Source organism: Phalacrocorax carbo, chromosome 30 (assembly GCF_963921805.1).
Source record: "Phalacrocorax carbo chromosome 30, bPhaCar2.1, whole genome shotgun sequence".
NCBI lineage: Eukaryota > Metazoa > Chordata > Aves > Suliformes > Phalacrocoracidae > Phalacrocorax > Phalacrocorax carbo.
In genome coordinates, this window is record NC_087542.1 from 155,148 (window position 1) to 175,154 (window position 20,007).

Here is a 20,007-nt window from a genome sequence, read left to right on the forward strand (position 1 = left end):
GCCCCTCCCGGCGGGACACGCCCCCGTGCGGGAAGGGGCGGGGCCGCCGGGGTGGGGGAGGTGTGTAACGGGGCGACGGGACACGGGCGTGCAGGGGACACACACGCACACGCACCCGTGGGTACACGCAGGGGGGTGGGCAGCACACGCATGTGCCCGGGGCACACGTGTGAGTGTGGGCTGCAGCACACCTCAGGGTGCACACGCGTGTGAGCATGGGCCGCAGCACGTGTCCAGGTGCACACACGAGTGTGGGCCCCAGCACATGTCTGGGTGCACAGGCATGTGAGCACGGGCTCCAGTACACATCTGGGTGCACACGCGTGTGAGCGTGGGCCCCAGCACGCCTCTGGATGCACACGTGTGTGAGCCCAGCCCACACCAGGGCCAGGGCTAGCACAGGGCTCATGTGTGGGCCCCCATACTGGGGCCGTGCACACACGTGTGAGCTCACATTGGTGCTCGGGTGGGTCGGCTCCCACTCCGAGGGCGCCCAGGCACCTGTGTCACTCTGGCTGCCCCCATGGGTGCCCGGATGCCTGGGTCCCTCTGGGAGCCCCCATGGGTGCCTGGGTCCCCCCGTGGGTGCCCAGATGCCTGGGTGCCCCCACGGGTGCCTGGGTGCCCCTGCGGGTGTCTGGACGCCTGGACCCAGTCCCCATCCATGAGTCACCATCGGCACCACCTGAGTCACTTCCCTCCCTGTGCCCTGCCGTGCATGCCCGGGCAGAGCACCCGAGACCCCCGGGACGCCCAAGCCAGGGTCCTCTGCGACACCCCTGCCCAGAGCGAGGGGGAACCAGGCATCCGGGCGGGACAGATGCGGGTTAATGAGTGGCATGTCCCAGCCTGCCAGGGCGGGGCAGGGATGCACACGCGTGTGCACGCACAAGGACATGTGTGTGGGGGTCAGCAGCACCGGGGGGGTCCCCCTGCACTGTCTCAGCCCCATGCTAATGCCCTGTGCCGGCAGCCCCCGGGGCTTTCCCATGGGGGACCCAGGCGTCAGGGCCTCCCGCCTCCAGGGTCCCAGGTGTCTGGGCCCTGCCCCCACCCTGGATTTTAGGGGATTTTGGGACCCGTCTGATTTTCCCTCCCGACTTCTTCTTCCCCGCGAGCAGTCCCTGAGTGAGTCAGGCCTGGCTGGACCCCCCACCCTGACCCCCGGGTGTCAGGAACCCCCCCTCCCTGGTTCAACCCCCCCATGGGGGAAGCTGCGGCGGGGGGGTGGTTAGAGCCGGACGCCTGGGTCCCCTGGCTGCCCCTCCCCCTGCCAGGAAGTGGCGGGAGCAGGAAGGTGGGGGGGGTTGGGGAAATGGGGGTGGGGTGGGGTGGCTCTAACCCAACACCAGGGTCTCCCAGCTGCAGGGGCTGGGCCTCGGGGTGTGTGCGTGGGGGTCCCAGGCCCAGAGGGGGGGTCCCAGGTTTGGGGGGGGAGGGAAGGTCGGGGACACCCCCACCCCCCCAGCACCTCTCGCCTGGTGTCACCTTTGGGTGCCCCAAGGGCCCCAACGGCTGTGGCTGCCACCAGGTTTTCGGTGGGGGGGCACTGCCGGCACAGGATACCCAGGTGTGCAGGGCCAGCCCTGTGCCCCACCCCCAGGAGACCCAGGCGTCCGGGCACCCTACCCCCACCACAGCCAGTGGGGCGAGAACCTGGCGTCTGGGTCACCCCCAAACCGTGCTGCTAGTCCTGGGGAGCCTGGAGCAAACTGGGACTATCTGGGGGGGTGACCACACACCTGGTAGTGGGGTGGAGTGAGGCTGGGGGGTTTGGGGGGACCTCGGGGGGGGGGAATCTGGGGCAACCCAGGCATCTGGGCAGCCAACGGGAACCAGGAAGCCCCACGGGGTGGGAATTTCCCAGCATGCCCCGGGCCCAGACGCCTGGGTTCACAGTGGTGGGAACAGCCGGGGGGGGGGCTGGACTAGAGGACTGGGAGGGTCTTGGGGACGGACTGGGGACACTGAGAGGGCCCTGGGGGTGTACAGGGACATGGGGGGGGCAAAGCTCCCTTGGGAGAAACGGGATGTCCCCAGGGCTGCGCTGGGAGCGCTGGCGGGCTTCCAGGGCTATACTGGGAGCACTGGGATGTCCCCAGGGCTGTACTGGTAGCAGCGGCAGGGTTCCAGGGCTGTAATGGGAACACTGGGATAGCCTCAGGGCTGTACTGGGAGCACTGGGATACCTCCAGGGCTGCACTGGGAACACTGGGGGGGTCCCCGGGCTCCCCCCACCCCGGAACCGGAAGTGCCGCCGCGGGGGTTGAAGCACCGGGGGGGTTGGCGTTACCATGGCGACACCACTGACACCCGCCGCCCCACCCCCCCCCCGGCGCCTGGGTTCCCCCGGGGTCCGTTCCCGCCGCTCTCGCACGCCCCGCGCCGGTGACGCAACCAGAGTCGCCGAGTTCGTTGCTGACGTCAGCGGGGGCGGAGGCGCCGCCAATCCCGCCCCTCGGGGGAAAGCGGCCCAGCCTGACCCCGTGCGGCCTCCCCTAACCCCCCCGCACCTGGTGGCTGCCGATCCCCGACGGGGCGGGCCCGGCGGGGCCAGACGGGAGCGGCCGGAGGGGCGGGGGCGGGCGGTGACGCGGCGCTGAGTCAGCGGCGGCCGGGCGGGGCCAACTGGCGCGGCCGCTCTGGGCACGACTCTGTAGCCCGGGAGGGCCGGCCCCAAAAATAGCGGGGAAGGCGTGGCCGGAAAGGGCAGTGCCGCCGGGCGCAGCCGCTCTGGGCGCGACTCTGTAGCGCGGGATGACCGGCTCCATATATGGCCGTGGGCGTGGCCGGAAGGGAGCAGGCCGACAGGTGCGGCCGCTCTGGGCGCGCCTCTGTAGCGCGGGAGGACCTGTCCCGAGAGGGCGGCGGGGCGGGGCCGGAAGAGGGCGCGGCCGGCAGGTGTGGCCGCTCTGGGTGCTGTTCAGTGCCCCTGGCGGACCGGCCCCGAGATGGCGGCAATGGCGGAGGGGCGGGACGTATGCGGGCCGCTGCTCACCTGGGTAAGGGGGGGCCGGGACCCCTCCCCCGGACCCCACGGGACCTTCCCGGGCCCGTGTGGCCCCCTCGGGGCCCTGTGGTTCCTTCTGGGCACCTGCCGGGCCCTTGTGACCCTCCAGCACCCAGTGACCCCTGCCCCGGGTGCCCTTTGCCCCCTAGCTAATGTCGGGGAGGGGATTAGCAGGGGGGGCACCCCACGGGGGTCATTGCTACCCCCACACCTTGGGGGGACTTTGCTGAGCGTAAAAACAGGGTCCCTGCCCCTCCCCTCCACAGTGGTCAGTGGGGGATGTGCAGGTTTGGGGGCTCCCCTGTCTGCAGGGAGGGCCAGGACACGAGTTGTCCATCCTCAGCCCTGAGGGGGTCCAGGCAGGCTGTTTTGGGGGCAGCCGTGCCCTGACACCACCCCCTCCCCTTTGTGCCCTCCTCAGCTGCAGACCTTTGCCCCCCCCTCGCCCTGCGCCTCCCCACAGGACCTGGCCAGCGGGGTGGCCCTTGCCCATGTCCTGCACAGCATGTGAGTGTGGGGGAGTGCTGCCCCCCACCTTGGGGACAACCCTAGGGCCCCCCATGGGGTCCAGGGCACCCCCTGGGTGGGGGTGGGGGCAGCCTGGGTGGAGGGGACCTGATTTTGGGGACTCCCCCTGTGCTCCCCCAGTGACGCCTCGTGGTTCAACGAGACATGGCTGGGCCGGATCCGGGACGACACTGAGGATAACTGGAGGCTGAAGGTGGGGGAGGGCATATATTGGGGTGGGGGCACACCACCCATGTGTGCTTTAGGGAGGGCGTTCTCAGCCTTAGGTTTGCCCTGAGGGGTGAGGAGGGGGAGTGGAATATTTGGAGGTGTTGGTTTGAGGGGTGTCTGGGGGCAGCTGGTTTGGGGAGGCTTTTTTTAGGGGGAGGGTTGATTGGGAGAGCTGTTTTTGGGGGGCAGTTGGAGAGGGCCATGTTGGAGGACCTGAGGCAGGGCCACAGCAATGGTGGGGCATTTTGGGGTCCCCAACCGTTGGGAGGGCATTTTAGGGGTCCCACCAGGGGGTCCCACCTTTCCCCCCTACAGGTGAGCAACCTGCGGAAGGTTCTGCAGAGCATCCTGGAGTACTGGCAGGATGTGAGTGGGGGGGCCCATGGGCGGGGGCCTGGCATTCGGGCCCCCTGTTTTGGGGTGGGGGGGTACCCTGGAGGGAGGCTGACCCCTGGTCTCTGCTCCCGGATCCCACAGGTGCTGGGTCAGACAGTGGCGGAGCAGCACGTGCCCGATGTGGTGCTGGCGGCCCAGCAGGCCGACCCAGAGCAACTGGGCAAACTGGTGCGACTGGTGCTGGGGTGCGCTGTCAGCTGCGAGAGGCGGGAAGGTGGGTGCAGGGCTGGGGGCGTCCCCTCACTCCTGAAATGCCCCCTGAACCCCCTAACCCACCATGTTCCTCCTTTGTAGAACACATTCAGCGCATCATGACGCTGGAGGAGTCAGTGCAGCACGTGGTGATGATGGCCATCCAGGAGGTGGGGGCACCTTGAGGGTCCCCAGGGGGCTGTTGGGGGTCTCTAGGGGTGTGTTGGGACCCTGGGGGCATTGAGGGGGACAGGAGGGGATGGGGGTCTCTGTGGGGTTGTCTCAGGGGAGTTTGGAGCATCCTGGAGCCTGAGAGTGAATGTGACCAGAGGGCTCTGCAGGAAGGTTTGGGGGGGGTGGGTGATTTTTGGGAAGCACCGTGGGTTATGGGGGGGCCCTGAAGAACCCCCCCCCCAACTACACTTTATAATGTTGTAATTTTTTCGTTTACACAGCTTTTGGATAAAGAACCATCGGAGACAATGGCAGTGGAGATGTACGGGAACTTCGACACGCAGGTGGGGGGGGCTGGGTGCAGGGTTGGGGGGCGCAAGGCCAGGGGCTACGGGGGGAGCGCTCTGGTGGGGCGCTCCAGGGGAGCCCCAGGGCTGGGGGGCAGGTTGGGGAGTGTCGGGGCAGGGTGGGGGCTGGTTGGGGGTGGCTGGGGGGGTGTGTTCCCCCGGCACTGATCCCCCTTTCCCCCTGCAGTCACGGCGCTATTACTTCCTGAGCGAGGAGCCCGAGGAGGCCGGGGGGCCGCAGCAGCGCTGCCTTGAGTTGGAGCAGCAGGTGGGGCCCAGACGCCTGGTTTCACAGTCCTATCCCTGCCAGTCTCTAGGGTTGGGGTGAGGGCACCCAAAGGGTCGCACTGAGTGGGAGGGGGTTCTTTGCTATCTTGTATAAGGGTTGGGTGGTGCACCCCGTCCCTGGGACCCCCCAGGGAGGGCAGCCCAGATGCCCGGGTCCCTTCCTGGACATTTGGGTCCTGCCGGCGCGGGGCAGGTGGCGGCGCTGCTGGAGGAGAAGGGCAGCCTGGCAGAGGAGAACCGTGTGCTGCGAGAGGAGAAGGCGCAGCTGGAGGCTGATGCTGCCGGTGCCTCTGCCAAGAAGCTGCTACTGCTGCAGACGCAGGTGGAGCAGCTGCAGGAGGAGAATTACCGGTAAGGCCCGGACACCTGGGTCCCCTGGGCAGGGAGGGGGGCCCAGCCTGGGTCCCTTTGGAGGGGTTACCCCAATCTCTGGGGTCTGGGTTTTCCCACAGAGAGTGCAAAATAGGGGTTGGAGGGGCGAGTAGCACTCTACACTCCTATGCCATGGGGGGTCCCCTGATGTTGGGGTCCCCTTGGGCAGGCTGGAGAGTGGGAAGGAGGAGCTGCGGGTGCGCTGCAGCCAGCTGGAGCGGGAGGCACGGGGACTGCAGGCGCGGGCAGAGGAGCTGAGCGGCCTGGCTGGGGAGGCCCGCGCCCTGCGCGATGAGATGGACGTGCTGAGGTGGGCCGGGGTCCCGTTGGGGGGGGGGGGGTGTGCCCAGACACCTGGGTCCCCTCAGGGTGTCCTTGGGCAGTTGGGGTGCCCCAGGGCATGGGGTATACCCTGGCGCTCGGGGCACCCCCGGCGCAGGGAACACCAGCGGTCCCCCCCGATCCCGGCAGGGCGTCGTCGGCGCGCGCGGGGCGGCTGGAGGCGGCGGTGGCGGCGTACCGGGGCCGCGCGGCGGCGGCGGGTGACCTGCGGCGCTGGGTGCGGGCACTGGAGGAGCGCCATGCCACCCAGCTGCGGCGGGCGGCCGCGCTGCAGCAACAGCTGGGCCGGGCACAGGCCGGCTGCGCACAGCTGGAGGCCGCCCGCAGGCAGGTGGGCGGAGCTATAGGCTGGTGGGCGGGGTTTGGGGGCGGGGCTGTGGCCAAGGGGCGGGACAATGTTGTCCAGGCCCAATGCCATATGGCTGGGGGGTGTGGCTTTGGCGTGGGGGCAGGGCTAGGCCTACAGGCTCCTCCCACAGGGAACTGGGTGGGGCAGCAGAGGCATGGCCTGCGTGGAGGTGGGTGTGGTCACCGAGGGGGTGTGGCCACCTGTGGCAGCTGCAGAGGTGTGAAGGTGTGGGGGGCGGGGCTGTGGCCCGAGGGGGTGTGGTCAGCTGTGGCCCCACCCAGGTGGAGGAGCTGAGCGGGCAGCAGGCGGCGGCAGAGCTGCGGGCAGAGAAATGGCAGGTGGAGTTCAGGAACCTGCAGGAGAAGTTTGAGGCGCTGAACAAGGAGAAGGAGGCGAGTGTCTGTCGTTCGTGTCCCCCCCCCACCCCCACCCCGGGCGCCTGGGTCCCCCCTACTGACCTCCCCTGGCCCCTGCAGCGGCTGCTGGAGGAGCGGGACGCCCTACGTGAGGCCAATGAGGAGCTGCGCTGCACTCAGGTGCAGCAGAGCTGCCTGCGTCAGGCAGGTGGGTGGGGGACCCCGTGGGGGGAGACACGGGCCCTGGGCAGGGGGAAGGTGACAGACTCCATGTCGGGGGGAGGGACCCTGCTGAGCTCAACCTTCATACGAGACACCAGAGAATCCCTCCCTTGGGGCAAGGGTTTTGGCCTTGGCGGTTAACCCTGGGAGGAACCAGGGTTTGGGGGAGCACACAGTGCTGTCCCGGGGGTGCAGTTTGGGGGTGTCATTTCCTGTCCCCACATCAGCCATCCCCTTCCCCAGATGCGGTGCTGGAAGAGGGCATGGCCCCCGCAGGAAACCTGGCGGCTGAAATCCTCCCTGCGGAGCTGAGGTGGGTGCAGAGGCAGAGGGGTGGGTCCCCGACCCTGGGGGGCCCCCGCCCCCGCCCCAGACCCCCTGACCCTGCCACTGGCCCCCAGGGAGACGGTGGCGCGGCTGCAGCAGGAGAACCGACGGCTGCAGGCGCAGGAGGCGACGCTGCGGCTCCAGCGGGACCGGCTCCAGCGGCGGCTGCGTGATGCTGACCAGCAGAGGTGGGGGCCGGGGAGGGTGTGACACGGTGTCCTAAACGTGTCCCCTCCCCCCGCATCCCTAACACCCCCCCCACCCGCAGGCTGGGGGCCACAGGGGCGTCAGAGCTGCGGATGGCACTGGAAGATCAGGGGGACCCCCCTGAGGAGGTGAGCGGGTGGGGGCTCTCCTGAGGGTTTAGGGGGCTTAGTGGGTGGGGAAATATTGTTATTTGCTGGGGGGGGGTCCCCATTTTCTTGGGAGGGTCCTGATGTTCTGGGGAAGAGGTGGTATTTTGGGGGGGTTCCCACATTTGGGGGCAAGTGAGGTTTGGACTTTGGGGGCGCAGGGCCTGCATCCTCTCAGGTTTCAAAGGAGGATGCTGGGGTTTGGGGGGGGCAGGGGTTCCTCAGGACCCCCAGGCTTTTGGGGGTGCCACGGCCCCCCCTCATGCCTTGTTTCCCCCCCCAGTTGTTGCTGCTGGAGACCCTGGAAGAGCTGTGAGTGCAGGGGGAAGGGAGGGATCCAGCCTGGGCACCCAGGCAGGGTGGGGGGATGGGGCACCCTGTCCCCACGTCCCCAACCTGTGCCCCCCCCCACGACCCCCAGGGAAGAGCTGCCCGAGGCAGGGGCTTCGCTGCAAGTGGAGGAGGAGCTGGAGCCACGCATGGACAGCAGCGGTATGGCGGGTCCTGGGGGGGTCACAGTGTTGGGGTGTGCGCGGGGAGGGGACAGGGGCTGAGCTGTGCCTCAGTTTCCCCCAGGAAGGCTTTAGGTCCAGGGGGAGGGAGTAGGTGTGGGGCCACTCAGGAAAGGGGCCGGTTGGGGGGTCTTCCCGCCCCGAGCCCCATTTTGTGTCCACCCCCGATCCCCATTTTGTGCCCCCCCAGGGTCACGGCACGTGGAGGAGCTGCAGCGCAGCCTGCGCCAGAGGGAGGAGGCCCTGCGCATCCTGGAGCAGCGCTACCGCCGGCATGCCGGGGGGGCCCACATGGTGTGGGGCTGGGGACCCACCCTGGCCTGAACTGGGGGCACTGGGGGGGCTCAGCGACCCCAGTGGTCTGGGGTTGAGAGGCCTTGGGGACCCTCGGGGCAGTTCTGGGACCTACCAAGAATATCCTACCTATACCGGGGGGGGCTCTGAGACCCCCCTGCAAGGGTCTCTTAGGTCTATGGGGGGCTCTGGGACCCCTAGTGATGCCCAGGGTTTGGGGGGCGGGGGGGGGGGGGGGGTGCGTCAGGGACCCTCCTCAGGGCATTTTTGGGTGCATGGGGGGAGCTGGGACCCCTTTGGGGGGATCTCCGGGGGGGGGCCCTCAGGGCTTTTCTTGGCTGGGGAGAACTGTTTGGCGGTGCAGAGGGTCTTCGGGGGGAGGGGGGGAACACACAGAACCCTGGGGGGGCTGCTCTGTGTTTGAGTTCGGGGGTCCCACGCTGTCACCCCCTAGGTGATGCAGGCGCTGGAGCCGAAGCCCCCAGGCCCTGGCGTGGCTCCCGCCCTCCGTGCCCTCCGGAACCAGCTGCAGGAGAAGGACGCCCTGATCAAGCACCTGGAGGTGAGGGAGGGCTGGGGCGGGGAGGGGCTGGGGGTGATCCCAGGGGTCCCCAGCTCTGGCTGAACCCCCCTCCCCCGGCCCCCCCCAGAACGACTACGAGCGGAGCCGGGCGCAGCGGGAGCGGGAGGAGCGGCTGCTCGTCACCGCCTGGTACAACATGGTGAGACGTTGGGGGTTCTGGGGGGGACGACTGCTCTGGGGGGGGCACGGATACCCCCCCGGGCAAAGTCTTTCGTGGTGGGGGCACAGATGATCTTGCGGGGGTCATGGGTACCTCTTGGGGAGGCTGGTAGCCCATGGAGGGCATCTGGGGGAGGGGGGGGCTGTAAAAGGTGGGGGGGGATTTGGTAGGGTAGATGCGTCCAGCTGGGGGCATCAGGGACGTGGCGCAGGGGGTCCCTATGTGCCCCCCCCAGACACTGTGGGTTTGGGGGGGTCCAACACTCAACCCATGCCCCCTCCCCCCCCCCCAGGGCCTGGCGATCCAGCAGCAGGCGAGCGAGGGGGGCGGGCTGCGGGGGCCCCCTGGGGGGGCTCAGTCCTTCCTGGCGCAGCAGCGCTTGGCCACAGTCGCCCGCCGCACCCGGCCCCCCCACGGCCGGCCCCCCAACCGCTGAGCAGGGGCCTGGGGGTGCCTCCCCAGCCACTGACCTGGGGGGGCCCCCCCTTCTTTGGGCTGGTCCCATTTTAGACACTACCGTGTTGCCCCTCTGCTCTCTTGGAGGGAGGGGGCGAATGCTGTACCCCTCTTCACAGGGGCTTTTAGCACTTCTATTTTTGTACCCCTTTTCTGCAGGGTGGGGGGTCCTGTCCCCTCCCCTGCTGCCCCAAATCCTTTCAATAAAGCCACAGGTCTCAGGGGTGGGGGTTTATTCCCGGTGGGGATTCTCATGGGGCTTGTACAGGGCTGAGCCACAGTGGGGAGGTGTGTTCTGGGGTTGCCCCCTTTAAACCATGTCATCGATGCTGGGGTGCAGGAGCCAGTGATCGTGGGGGCTGCTGCCCCCCCTCGGGGCATCCCCCAGGAGGATGGCTGTGTCCCCCCCCAGGCTGTCCCCATCCCCCGGGGTGGCAGGTGTTGGAGGGGCCCCTGGGGGGGGCTCAGGGCTGAGCCCCCTCTCAGAGCCAGCACTGTTCTTACGGTGCAGTAGGGAGAAGCGTCGGGTGAAGGTGCCGGGGGGGGGCCGTGGGGGGGGCTCGAGGGTGTCCCCAAGTGTCTCCCCAATGTCCTCTAGTGGCTGGAATTGCATCTCCTCCTTGGCCAGCCTGCAAGACACCAGGGTCACCCCAATCCCCCCCCAGACATTGGGGTGTCACCCTAATCCCCCTCCCAGGCACCTGGGGTCACCGCCAACACCCACCCCACCCCCCCACCCCCCCCCCCCATGTTAGGGACACCCCCAGCCTTCTTCCCAGAGCCCAGGGCTGGCTTCAGGGGCTGCCCTAGACTAAGCCATGGGGTCCCTGGGCAGGTTTTGCCTTGGGTGGGATCTCTGGGCAGTTTGGGGGGTGCTGGGGTGGTCTTGAGTGGCTGGAGGGCAGCTGGGGGGCAGTTTGGGGGTTTCTGGGTTTGGTGGGACCCCCTAGGGCGGTCTGGGATTTGGGGGAACCCTAGGACATTGTTTTGGCTCCCATGGGACCCTCCTGGTGGGGTTGGGGGGGCTGTAGGATCTGAGGGGGGGGGAGGTGTCCCAGCAGTTCGGGTGTCCCGGGCTGGGGGTCCCGTCTCCACTCACGCCACATCGAATGCGGAGCCGCGGAAGGCGGGCTGGCGCAGCGGGGCAGCCGCGGCCGTGTAGGGTGCCTGGGGGCTGGCGGCGTCCCAGTACCGGTCCCGCTCCAGCGTCGGCACCTCCCCGTACAGCTCGTCCACCGCCAGCATTGACACCTGTGGGCCAGAGGCCTGGGTCTCCTCCCCAACGCCTGGGTCCCCCCGCCACCCCCCAGGGGCCCCCTGGGAGCGGGGTGGGGGTACCTGGAAGTTGCGGTCGATGAGTGTGTTGGTCTCGAAGTCGTCGTCATCCTCCCCGAAGGGGTTGATGAGCTGCTCAGCCACCTGCGGCGAGGCCACCGTGTCCCCAGGGCTGCTGTGTGTCCCCGTCGTGCCCCCGCCCCCGTCCTCCCCACCCACCTTGAGCCACCCCACGTAGAAGAAGAACTGAAGGAGGGTGAAGACGGGGACCCCCAGGTCCAGCTCGTGCCCCGCGTAGCCCTGGGCTGGGTCCAGGAACTGCCGCCCGATCAGGCAGGTAACAAAGAAGGTGTAGACGGCGATGGTCACCACCTGCAGTGGGGGAATGGTCACCCACCACCCACGCGTCGTCCCCCCCGTGTCCCTCCATCCCTGTCAGTGCACCTGAATGTCCTTCCATCCTCATCTGTGTTCCCCTGTGTCCCTCCGGGCCCCCCCACCATGTCCCTTCATCTCCCCCCGCCCCGCCCCCACCCCCATCCTTGGCCCCATCCTGCCGCATCTCCATGTCCCCTCGTGTCCCTCCATCCCTCTCTGTGTCCCCCTGTCCCTGCGTCCCCTCATGTTCCCTCATGTCCCTCCCTATCCGGCCCCCCCTGCCCCCCTCAGAGTTCCTGTTCCTGCCACCCCTCCGCTTCCCAGTGTTCCCAGTGCCCACCTGGGTGTACACCAGTGGGACGCTGATCCAGTCGTAGTGGAAGAGGAGGCTGCAGTGCCCCCGAAAGCGGTTCAGCTCCTGGGGTGTAGGCACAGGAGGGTTAGGGGGGCTCAGGGGGAGGGTCCGGGGGCAGTGAGGGGGTTTGGGGGTACCTCCATGAGGAGTTTGAGGGCGCAGTCGTCACGCACGCGCCCCTCCCGCCGCGCCTGCCCCGCCAGCGCCCCGAACCAGGCGCAGGGCACCCAGAACTTGTTGTAGGGTGAGCGCAGCCCCTCCAGCCGCTGCCGCTCCTCCCGTGTCAGGAACCCTGCGGGCCAGCATCACCATCAACCCGCTGTGACATCACCCACCAGCCCCCGCCCGTGACATCACCCACTGCCCAGCAGCGCTGACACCCAGTGACCTCAGGGTGCCCTGTTGATGTCACAGCACAGAGATTAGGGGAACCTGAGGCCAAGTCCTGTGACGTCCCCACGATGGCATCTCTGCCCCAGCGATGACATCACCGCTACCATGACGCCGTTCCCGACCCCAGCGTCATGCCGCGTGGTGACATCACTGATGCCATCCCCAGGGGCTCCTCGCCACCCTCCCGCTGGTCCCACCATCCCGTTGCTGCCCCTGTGCTGACATCACCCCCTCCGATGAGGTCACGGCAGGGTGGCGGGGACGCACCAGCCTCGACGAGGTGGTCGGTGGTGGGGAAGCGTTTGTAGACGGCGGTGCTGACGGCGCGCAGCACCAGCAGCGCGGCCAGGCTGCCGTAGCGCATCAGGGTGCGGCGCAGGATGCGGCCCCGCGCGTCGGCCCCGTGGACGTTGCCCGCCACGGCCACCATCAGCCCGTCCGGCGCCGGGACGCTGCGGAACTGCCCCCACCAGCGCTCCAGCACCAGCGCCACGTAGAAACCTGTGGGACTGGGATGACGTGGGGGCGGGGAGCTGGGGTACTGGGGACGGTGGGAGCACTGGGAAGAGATGCTGGGGGAAGCTGGTGACACTGGGAACCCTGGAAGAGGGCATGGCACTGGGGACTGGGAGCACTGGAAGGAGGTGCTGGGGATGGTGGGAGCACTGGGAAGAGATGCTGGGGGAAGCTGGTGACACTGGGAACCCTGGAAGGGGGCATGGTACTGGGGACTGGGAGCACTGGAAGGAGGTACTGGGGATGGTGGGAGCACTGGGAAGAGATGCTGGGGGAAGCTGGTGACACTGGGAACCCTGGAAGGGGGCATGGTACTGGGGACTGGGAGCACTGGAAGGAGGTACTGGGGATGGTGGGAGCACTGGGAAGAGATGCTGGGGGAAGCTGGTGACACTGGGAACCCTGGAAGAGGGCATGGCACTGGGGACTGGGAGCACTGGAAGGAGGTGCTGGGGATGGTGGGAGCACTGGGAAGAGATGCTGAGGGAAGCTGGTGACACTGGGAACCCTGGAAGGGGGCATGGTACTGGGGACTGGGAGCACTGGAAGGAGGCGCTGGGGATGGTGGGAGCACTGGGAAGAGATGCTGGGGGAAGCTGGTGACACTGGGAACCCTGGAAGGGGGCATGGTACTGGGGACTGGGAGCACTGGAAGGAGGCGCTGGGGATGGTGGGAGCACTGGGAAGAGATGCTGGGGGAAGCTGGTGACACTGGGAACCCTGGAAGGGGGCATGGTACTGGGGACTGGGAGCACTGGAAGGAGGCGCTGGGGACGGTGGGAGAAAGCACAGGGTGGAGCTGGGGACGCTGGGAGGGAGACTGGGGGTTCTCACTGAGGACGGAGGACATGGGGATGAGTTTGGTGGGTCTGGGGAGGCTCTGGGGGGTCCTGGGGGAGGAGGGGCGTCTGGGGGTCCCGGGGGCCAGGGCTCTCACCGAGGACGAAGGAAATGGGGATCAGGTTGGCTGACTTGTCGCAGTAGAGCACGAGCTTCTCAAAGAGCCGCTTCTGCGCCTCTGACAGCAGGAACCTGGGGGGGACACGAGGTGAGGGGGGGGTCGCGCTCCCAGCCCCTCCCTCTGTCTGTGTGTCCCCCCCGGGCCTCCGTACAAGGTACCGTGTCTCCATGCACCCTGTGTGTCCCCATTCCCGTGAACCCCCTGCACCCTGTGTGTCCCCCCCCATGTGTCCCCATGCACCCTGTGTCTCTGTATATCCCCATTCCTACGCACCCCCTGCGCCCCCACATGTCCCCATGCACACTGTGGTCCCCCCACCATGTCCCTGTGCCCCCTGATTTGTGTCGTTTCCCCCCACCGCACCGGTAGGCCAGGCTGAGCCCCAGGTAGGCGGCGAGGAAGAGGAGCAGCTCCCGGTAGAGCAGCTTGTAGATGCTCCCGCGCCAGAGCAGGAGGAGCTGCGAGAAGCCCCCGAAGCGAGCGGTGGCCACCCGTGAGGTGTATGTCACTGTCATCGTGGCCGCGGGGACACCCAGGCAGCGCCCTGGGAACAGCAAAACCCTGGGGACAGTGAAACAGGACCCTGGGGACACCCAACCCCTGGGAGGGGGGAGATGACACCTGGGGGTGGGTCACTGGACCAATACCCGGGGGGGGACCCATACCCTGGGGACACCTGGCACAGGCTGGGGACTCCTGAGGCAGAAAAACAGGACACTGGGGACACCCAGATTCTGGGGACCTCCCTGGGGACAGCAAAATGGGACCCTAGTGACACCTAAATTCTGGGGACACCCAGCACAGCCTGGGGAACCCCTGAGGACAGCAAAACAGGACTCCGGAGACACCAAAACCTCAAGGTCACAGAACTGATACCCTGGGGACACCCAACATGGCCTGGGTACCCTGGGGGACACTGCGCCCTGGGGATACCCCCACCCTGGGGACAAGTCACAGAGCACCAACAACCCCCCAGGCTGGGCAGAGACCCTCCCAAGACCCCCCCATAATCCCCCCCTCTCACCTGTGGGAGACCTGAGTGTGGGCCAGCCACTGCCAGTCTGGAGCCACCGTCCCCATCCCGGGGCCTTAAATACCATCCTAGGACTGGCCCTGCCCCAGGGTTGGGGGGGGGGAACACACACATGCCTGGGTCCCCTGGGGGAGTTGGAGGCCAGACGCCTGGGTCCTTCCCCCATAGCCCCCAGGGGAGTGGCTGCTCCAGTCTGGCAGGTCCTGAGCCCACTGCCCTCCCCTGGGGGGAAGTTGAGGCAAGGTTAGGGCTGTGGGGTTTTGGGGGGTGTTGGTGGCCCGGACGCCTGGGTCCCCCTGGGCTGGCCTGGCTCCGGCCCCACGGCCTCGTGCCAGCAGTGGGGTCGCGGGGACAGATCGCAGCAGGATGCGGGACACGGGGCTGGGCCCGTGCAGAGTCGGGGGGGGGCCACTGCCAAACGGCCCCCCCAAAATGCCAGAGCCCAGCTCCTGCAGCCTCATCACCCCGCCCTCCCCAGGACCCCCCCAGACCTCGGCGTCTGGGCGCCCCCCTCCCCGTGCCCCGTTAATCTGCCCTGAGCGCTAATGAGGGTCCCCGCATCCTGCTGGGCCCCGTGCCAGCCGGCGCTGACGTCACCCCCCTGGTGCCAGGCCGAGCCCTACGGCCCCCCAGGGGACCCAGGTGTCCAGGCCCCCTTTCCCCCCCACCCGCCACATGCCGCGCAGCGAACCCAGGCATCTGGGCCCCCCAAAACACCCAAGAGCCGCCTCTCCACTTTCCAAATTTATTATTTACACAAGGTCCCCTGCGGGGGGCCCCGTCTCTGTTCCCCCAGCCTGGGGGGGGGACGGGGAGTAAGGAAGAAAAGAGCAGCCCTGGGGGGGGGGCCATGGTGCTGGTTGGCGACAGCCTGGAGGTGGGGGCTGCGTTGGGGGGTGGGTGGGCAGAACCGTCCTGACCCTCCCAGAGGGGGGGGAATAAATATTGTCTGCCCCCGCCCCGGGGGGGCATGTGGGGTGGCTATTTGGGGCTGGGGGGCTGGTAGGGGTCCAGCAGGAGGGAGGAGAAGGTGTTCACTTTGTCGGCCCCCCGCACCTCATGGGGCAGCAGCGGCAGCTTCACGATGTGGAAATCCTCATACAGGTCCTCCATCTGCAGGGAGAACAGGGTGGGGGGCAGGGACCCAGGCATCTGGGCCCCCCAACCCCCATGGCACCCCCTCACGGCCTCAGGAAGTGTCCCAGGCAGCCGGAATCCCCAAATTCAACCCACCAAGACACCCTGCGCTCCCAGAGCCAGGCAGAGTCCCAAGTGTCCGGGCTCCCCCAGTGCTAATGTTTCCCCTGACACCCTCCCAGGCTCCCCAAATTCAGCCCCCCCCAGATGCCAGCACCGTGCCAACAACCCTTGCATCCGGGCAGTACCTGGTCAAGGTACTTGGCCTGGATCTTGTGCCGGGCCTCGCACATCTTGCAGGGCCGCTGGGGGTCGGGGAAGACAAGCTGGTTCACCACGATGTTGTGGGTGTCGATGCGACATTTTGCCAGCTCCTGGATCAGCCGCTCAGTCTCATAGAGCGAGAGAAACTCGGCGATGCACACGCAGATGAACGTCGTCTGCTCCTGCCGCCCCCAGCCCCCACACTGCACTCAGCGTGATGTGGCAACTCCACACTCAGCGTGAAGGTGACACCACGCTCAGTGTGACACTGCGCTCATCCCTTCTGTGGACCCAGCTGTCCCGCACAGAGGCCGCAGAGGTGTCCCTTCCCAGCCCCGCGGCAGAGGATTCCCCACAGGAATGCACACGGACCGGCTCGGCCACGTCCCTGTCTCCCTCCCAGTGTTCCCACTCCCCTCCTTGGCATCTCTGTCCCTCTCCCTGCATCCCCATGCCCCTCAGAGGAATCCCCCACCCTGCTGGTGGCCTTACCGGGTCCTTGAACTGCTCGCTGACGGAGCGGATGACGGGCAGCGTCTCCTCCAGCTTGGAGGCCAGCTGGTCGGCATTCATGTCGCCCAGCCCCAACATGTTGCACATCTGGGGGAGGCGGCGGTGAGATCCACACCCCCAAAGCCATACGCACTGTCCCCCCTGCGAGGGTCCCATCCCCGCAGCCCCTGTTCCTCACCTGGGAGATGAAAGGGCTGATCTGGTTCTTGATCTGCATGAGGCGGCCCAGGCCCCGCTCCACGATGGTGGGAAAATTGAGCAGCCGCAGTGTGTGGCCGGTGGGCGCCGTGTCGAAGACCACCACCGAGAAATTCATGCCCTTTACCAGCCTGCAAGGGCAGTGACGGGGGGTCAGCAGAGCCACAACCCTATGGCTCAGCCCCCAACAGACCCCCCGGCCCCTATGGCCCCGCTCACCTCATCACCTCAGCATAGCTCATGGCCTCATCAATGCCGGGGAAGGCGCTCATGGCCTCCTGCATCATCTTCTTGCCCATGCTCAGCATGTTGTCCTCCTCAAAGAACTCATCGGGCAGTTCCGCCACCCCCAGGCTGGGGTCGATCTCCTGCCGGGGTTTGGAGGGTGAGAGGGGCCATGGCGGGGGCTGCGCGCCCCAGTCCGTCCCAGACTCACCATGGCAAAGAGGTTGTCATAGCCCTTGACTTTGGTAGGGACCTTGGAGAACTTCTGGTCAAAAGCATCGGAGATGTTGTGCGCGGGGTCGGTGGAGATGATGAGGACGCTCTCCCGCACCTTCGAGAGCTGCACGGCCAGGCTGCAGCTGGGGGGACAGCAGTGACGGCGGGGGAGCTGCTGCCGGCGGGAGTCCTGGTGGCCTCCTTGCGGGGCGAGCTGCCCGCCACGGTCCCTCGTGTGGGGGCGGCCCCACGGCAGGGCTGGTGCTGCCTTCTCCCCGAGGGGATCCAGCCCCCACCCTTCACGCTGAGGGTCTCTAGCCCAATTCCCCCCCGGGGTGGTCCGGTTGGGTGTCCCCCCCCACTAGGTGGTCTGGTCCGGTTCCCCCGCTGGTGGTACGGTCCAGTCCCCCCACCTCAGGGCGGTCTGGCCCAGTGTCTCCCCCGGGGGCCCGATCCCTACCGGGGACCCGATCTCCCCAGGGGGCCCGATCCCCCCGGGCCGGCCCGAGCCCGCCGCACCTGCAGGTGGTCTTGCCCACACCGCCTTTCCCGCCCACGAAGATCCACTTGAGGCTCCGCTGCTCGATGATGTTCGCCAGCGTCGGCTCCAGCGGCTCCACGTCGGGCGCGTCCTCGAACTCCTCCGCCTCCGGCCCCCACCCGCCCGCCGCCGCCGCCGCCGCCATCTTCCCCCGCGCCGCCGCGCCGGCGGCCCGCCCGCGCCCTCATTCGCCATCGCCCAGCCGCCTTGTCCCGCCCCCCGCCGTCGATTGGTCTTTGCGTCTGGCGATCCAGCGGGGGGCGGGGCAGGGCAGTGAGCGCCCCAGACGTTGCCCGGCAACGCCGCCCTGACGGGCCGTCGCGCAGACGTCATCTGCTCGCGCCGCGCGCTTCCCGGCGTCCCCCGCGGCGCGGCGTTCGCGGCGGACAAGATGGAGGCGCACGGCGAGGAGGGGGAGGCCCCGTCGCCGCCGCCCGGGCCCGGCGGCGGCGTGAACGTCTTCGCCAACGACGGGAGCTTCCTGGAGCTCTTCAAGCGGAAGATGGAGGCGGAGCAGCAGCGGGAGCGCGAGGCGGCGGCGGCTGCGGCGGCCGCGGAGTCTCCCGGCGGCGCCGGGCCCGGCCCGCACCGGTCTGACGGCTCGAAGAGGAGCGGCGGCGCCCTCAGCTTCGTAAGGACGCGGGGCCCGCGGCCTCCTCCCGCTCCCGCCGGCCCCGCCGCTGCCTAGCCTACCCGCTCGGCGGAGGGTTCGCGGGGGTAACGGTGCTCTCGGGCTGGCGCCGGGGGTGGTGGCGGCGGGCGTTCCTCCTGGCAGCGGCTGCCCGCGGCGGGAGATCTTTCCCGTGCGAGCCGGTTCCCCAGACGCGAGTGCAGGCCCCGGTTTTGCCGGCGTTGCGTCCCGGGACGCGGTTTCCGCACCTGGGGCTCTCGGCGGGGCTGTTGGCACGGGGGTCCTGGAGCTGTTCGGGCACCTGTGATCGTCAAGTGGGGGGCATGTTGCAGGGGGGCTGCGCTGCTGCTATGCGGACGTTCCAGGGGGCACCTCCGGGCTGTTCGGGGTTCCCTGCCTGCTCCTTGCCATACTGCTTGGTTTTTTGTTTTGGGGGTTTTTTTGCCTCTTGTTAAACTGTATCAAACAGCACCAAAATTCTCCGTTCCTGTGGAACGGGGGCAGCAGCAGCTGTTCTGGCACCACTGTCCCCTGGGGGATGTCACCCCCACCTCGGGGACACCAGTGGCCACCGGCCCCCTCACCCCAGGCAGGAGCGGGGACCCCGCAGTGCTGACTGCCACGGACAGATGGATGGACGGCCACTGGCTGGGGGTCTGACAGACGTCCCTCCTGTTCCGTTGTGCAGGGGACGGCGCTGTCCCCGCGGCATGCGTAACGGTGGCAGTTCTGTCCCTTCCCCCAGGTGGGCAGGCGGCGAGGGGGGAACAAGCTGGCCCTGAAGACGGGAGTGGTGGCCAAGAAGCAAAAAACGGACGAGGAGGTGGGTGTTCCTGGACCCCTGACCCCTCCCGGGTGGGGACACAGTGCTGCCGGGGAGGACGGTGTGCTCACTCATCTCTTTTCCCCTCATTTTCTTACAGGTGTTGACGAGTAAAGGCGACGCCTGGGCCAAGTACATGGCGGAGGTGAAAAAGTACAAGGCGCACCAGTGCAGCGATGACGACAAAACCCGGCCCCTGGTGAAATAATGCCCGCGTCCGGACTCGCCCCTGTATATACTTATTTAAGGGCGGGGGAGGTGCCGGCCCTGCCCCTTTTATATGTATAAATACCGATTGCGTGCCCGGGGCCGCTGCTCCCGTCCCGCCGGCAACCAGGACTTGACACTGGCCGGCAAACTGCTGCCGCTTCCGCCGCCTGCCAGGACCCACCGCCGCTCCTCCTCCGGCCAGGCCCCCGGGGGGTGGTGGTTTTGGGGTAAAAAGTGGAGAAACGGGGAGGGGAAAGGCAGGAGCAGAGGGGCCGCTGTCGCAGCATTAAAGACCTCGGAGATTTCGGAGCTGCTGAGCAACTTGTCAGTGTTTTTGGGGAGGGGGCTGCCCCCCACCCCTGCTGTTACCCTGGTTTCATGGGTTTGGGGGTCTCCAGGTGTTTGGGAGTGAGAGGCTGAGACCCCCGGCGTCACTGGTGTGATGGGGTGACATAACGAGCCCCATGCTGTCACTCCCTGGGGTGTGTAGTTCCCCCGGCCACGACACTGACTGTCTCTGAGTCTTCCACCCTTTAACCCTTTATTTATTGCTCCAATCAGCGCCAAACTTCCACCATTTTTGGCATTTCCCCCCCCAGTAAAGCTGGGGTGGGAGGTGGCTGTGCCTCTGGGGTGGGGGGGCCTGCAGCCTGCAACCCCCAGGAGGCTGGGGTGGAGGCAGGGATGGGCCCTTCTGGGGCGAGCCCACACAGGTTTGTGCTCCCAGTTCCACCCATGCACTGTGATCACCCCAGTTCTTCCACCCACTGTTCCTAGTTCACATTTCCAGCGCACCCTGATTCCCTTCCATTTCCCCAACATGTCCTGTTCCCCCATCCCGATGCTCCCAGTCCCCCCAGCGCACCC

At 67.7% G+C, this 20,007-nt stretch overlaps 4 protein-coding genes across 6 annotated transcripts; 2 read left to right on the plus strand and 2 right to left on the minus strand.

The window, feature by feature from the left end:
- Positions 1-2,714: 2,714 nt before the first annotated feature.
- Positions 2,715-9,692, plus strand: HOOK2 (hook microtubule tethering protein 2). Of its 3 annotated transcripts, none has more exons than XM_064437298.1 (22): positions 2,715-2,811; positions 3,432-3,517; positions 3,659-3,731; positions 4,064-4,114; positions 4,226-4,358; positions 4,439-4,506; positions 4,792-4,854; positions 5,045-5,125; positions 5,339-5,496; positions 5,687-5,827; positions 5,989-6,190; positions 6,490-6,600; positions 6,685-6,772; positions 7,030-7,099; positions 7,188-7,301; positions 7,382-7,448; positions 7,750-7,778; positions 7,888-7,958; positions 8,169-8,272; positions 8,727-8,834; positions 8,923-8,994; positions 9,308-9,692. In XM_064437298.1, exons 1-22 carry the CDS (start codon positions 2,758-2,760, stop codon positions 9,449-9,451), a joined length of 2,088 nt encoding a protein of 695 aa, XP_064293368.1. In that variant the 5' UTR covers positions 2,715-2,757; the 3' UTR covers positions 9,452-9,692. The 3 variants fall into 3 exon arrangements, with proteins under 3 accessions (XP_064293368.1, XP_064293370.1, XP_064293369.1); XM_064437299.1 differs by lacking the exon at positions 2,715-2,811 and adding an exon at positions 2,952-3,002; XM_064437300.1 differs by lacking the exons at positions 2,715-2,811; positions 3,659-3,731 and adding an exon at positions 2,879-3,002.
- Positions 9,693-9,696: 4 nt separating this feature from the next.
- BEST2 (bestrophin 2) lies at positions 9,697-14,823 on the minus strand. Its single transcript, XM_064437301.1, has 9 exons — positions 13,713-14,823; positions 13,326-13,420; positions 12,140-12,373; positions 11,617-11,771; positions 11,465-11,542; positions 10,966-11,118; positions 10,810-10,890; positions 10,571-10,722; positions 9,697-10,100 (listed from the first exon to the last, which is right to left on the minus strand). The coding sequence occupies exons 1-9, from the start codon at positions 13,862-13,864 to the stop codon at positions 9,782-9,784; spliced, it is 1,419 nt and encodes a 472-aa protein (XP_064293371.1). The 5' UTR covers positions 13,865-14,823; the 3' UTR covers positions 9,697-9,781.
- A 290-nt stretch (positions 14,824-15,113) lies between these two features.
- On the minus strand, positions 15,114-17,637 carry GET3 (guided entry of tail-anchored proteins factor 3, ATPase). The gene is made up of 7 exons (XM_064437303.1): positions 17,455-17,637; positions 16,931-17,078; positions 16,714-16,862; positions 16,475-16,625; positions 16,276-16,383; positions 15,768-15,965; positions 15,114-15,495 (listed from the first exon to the last, which is right to left on the minus strand). The coding sequence occupies exons 1-7, from the start codon at positions 17,619-17,621 to the stop codon at positions 15,364-15,366; spliced, it is 1,053 nt and encodes a 350-aa protein (XP_064293373.1). The 5' UTR covers positions 17,622-17,637; the 3' UTR covers positions 15,114-15,363.
- A 184-nt stretch (positions 17,638-17,821) lies between these two features.
- On the plus strand, positions 17,822-19,449 carry TRIR (telomerase RNA component interacting RNase). The gene is made up of 3 exons (XM_064437306.1): positions 17,822-18,107; positions 18,853-18,930; positions 19,031-19,449. The coding sequence occupies exons 1-3, from the start codon at positions 17,868-17,870 to the stop codon at positions 19,136-19,138; spliced, it is 426 nt and encodes a 141-aa protein (XP_064293376.1). The 5' UTR covers positions 17,822-17,867; the 3' UTR covers positions 19,139-19,449.
- The last annotated feature ends 558 nt before the right edge of the window (positions 19,450-20,007 follow it).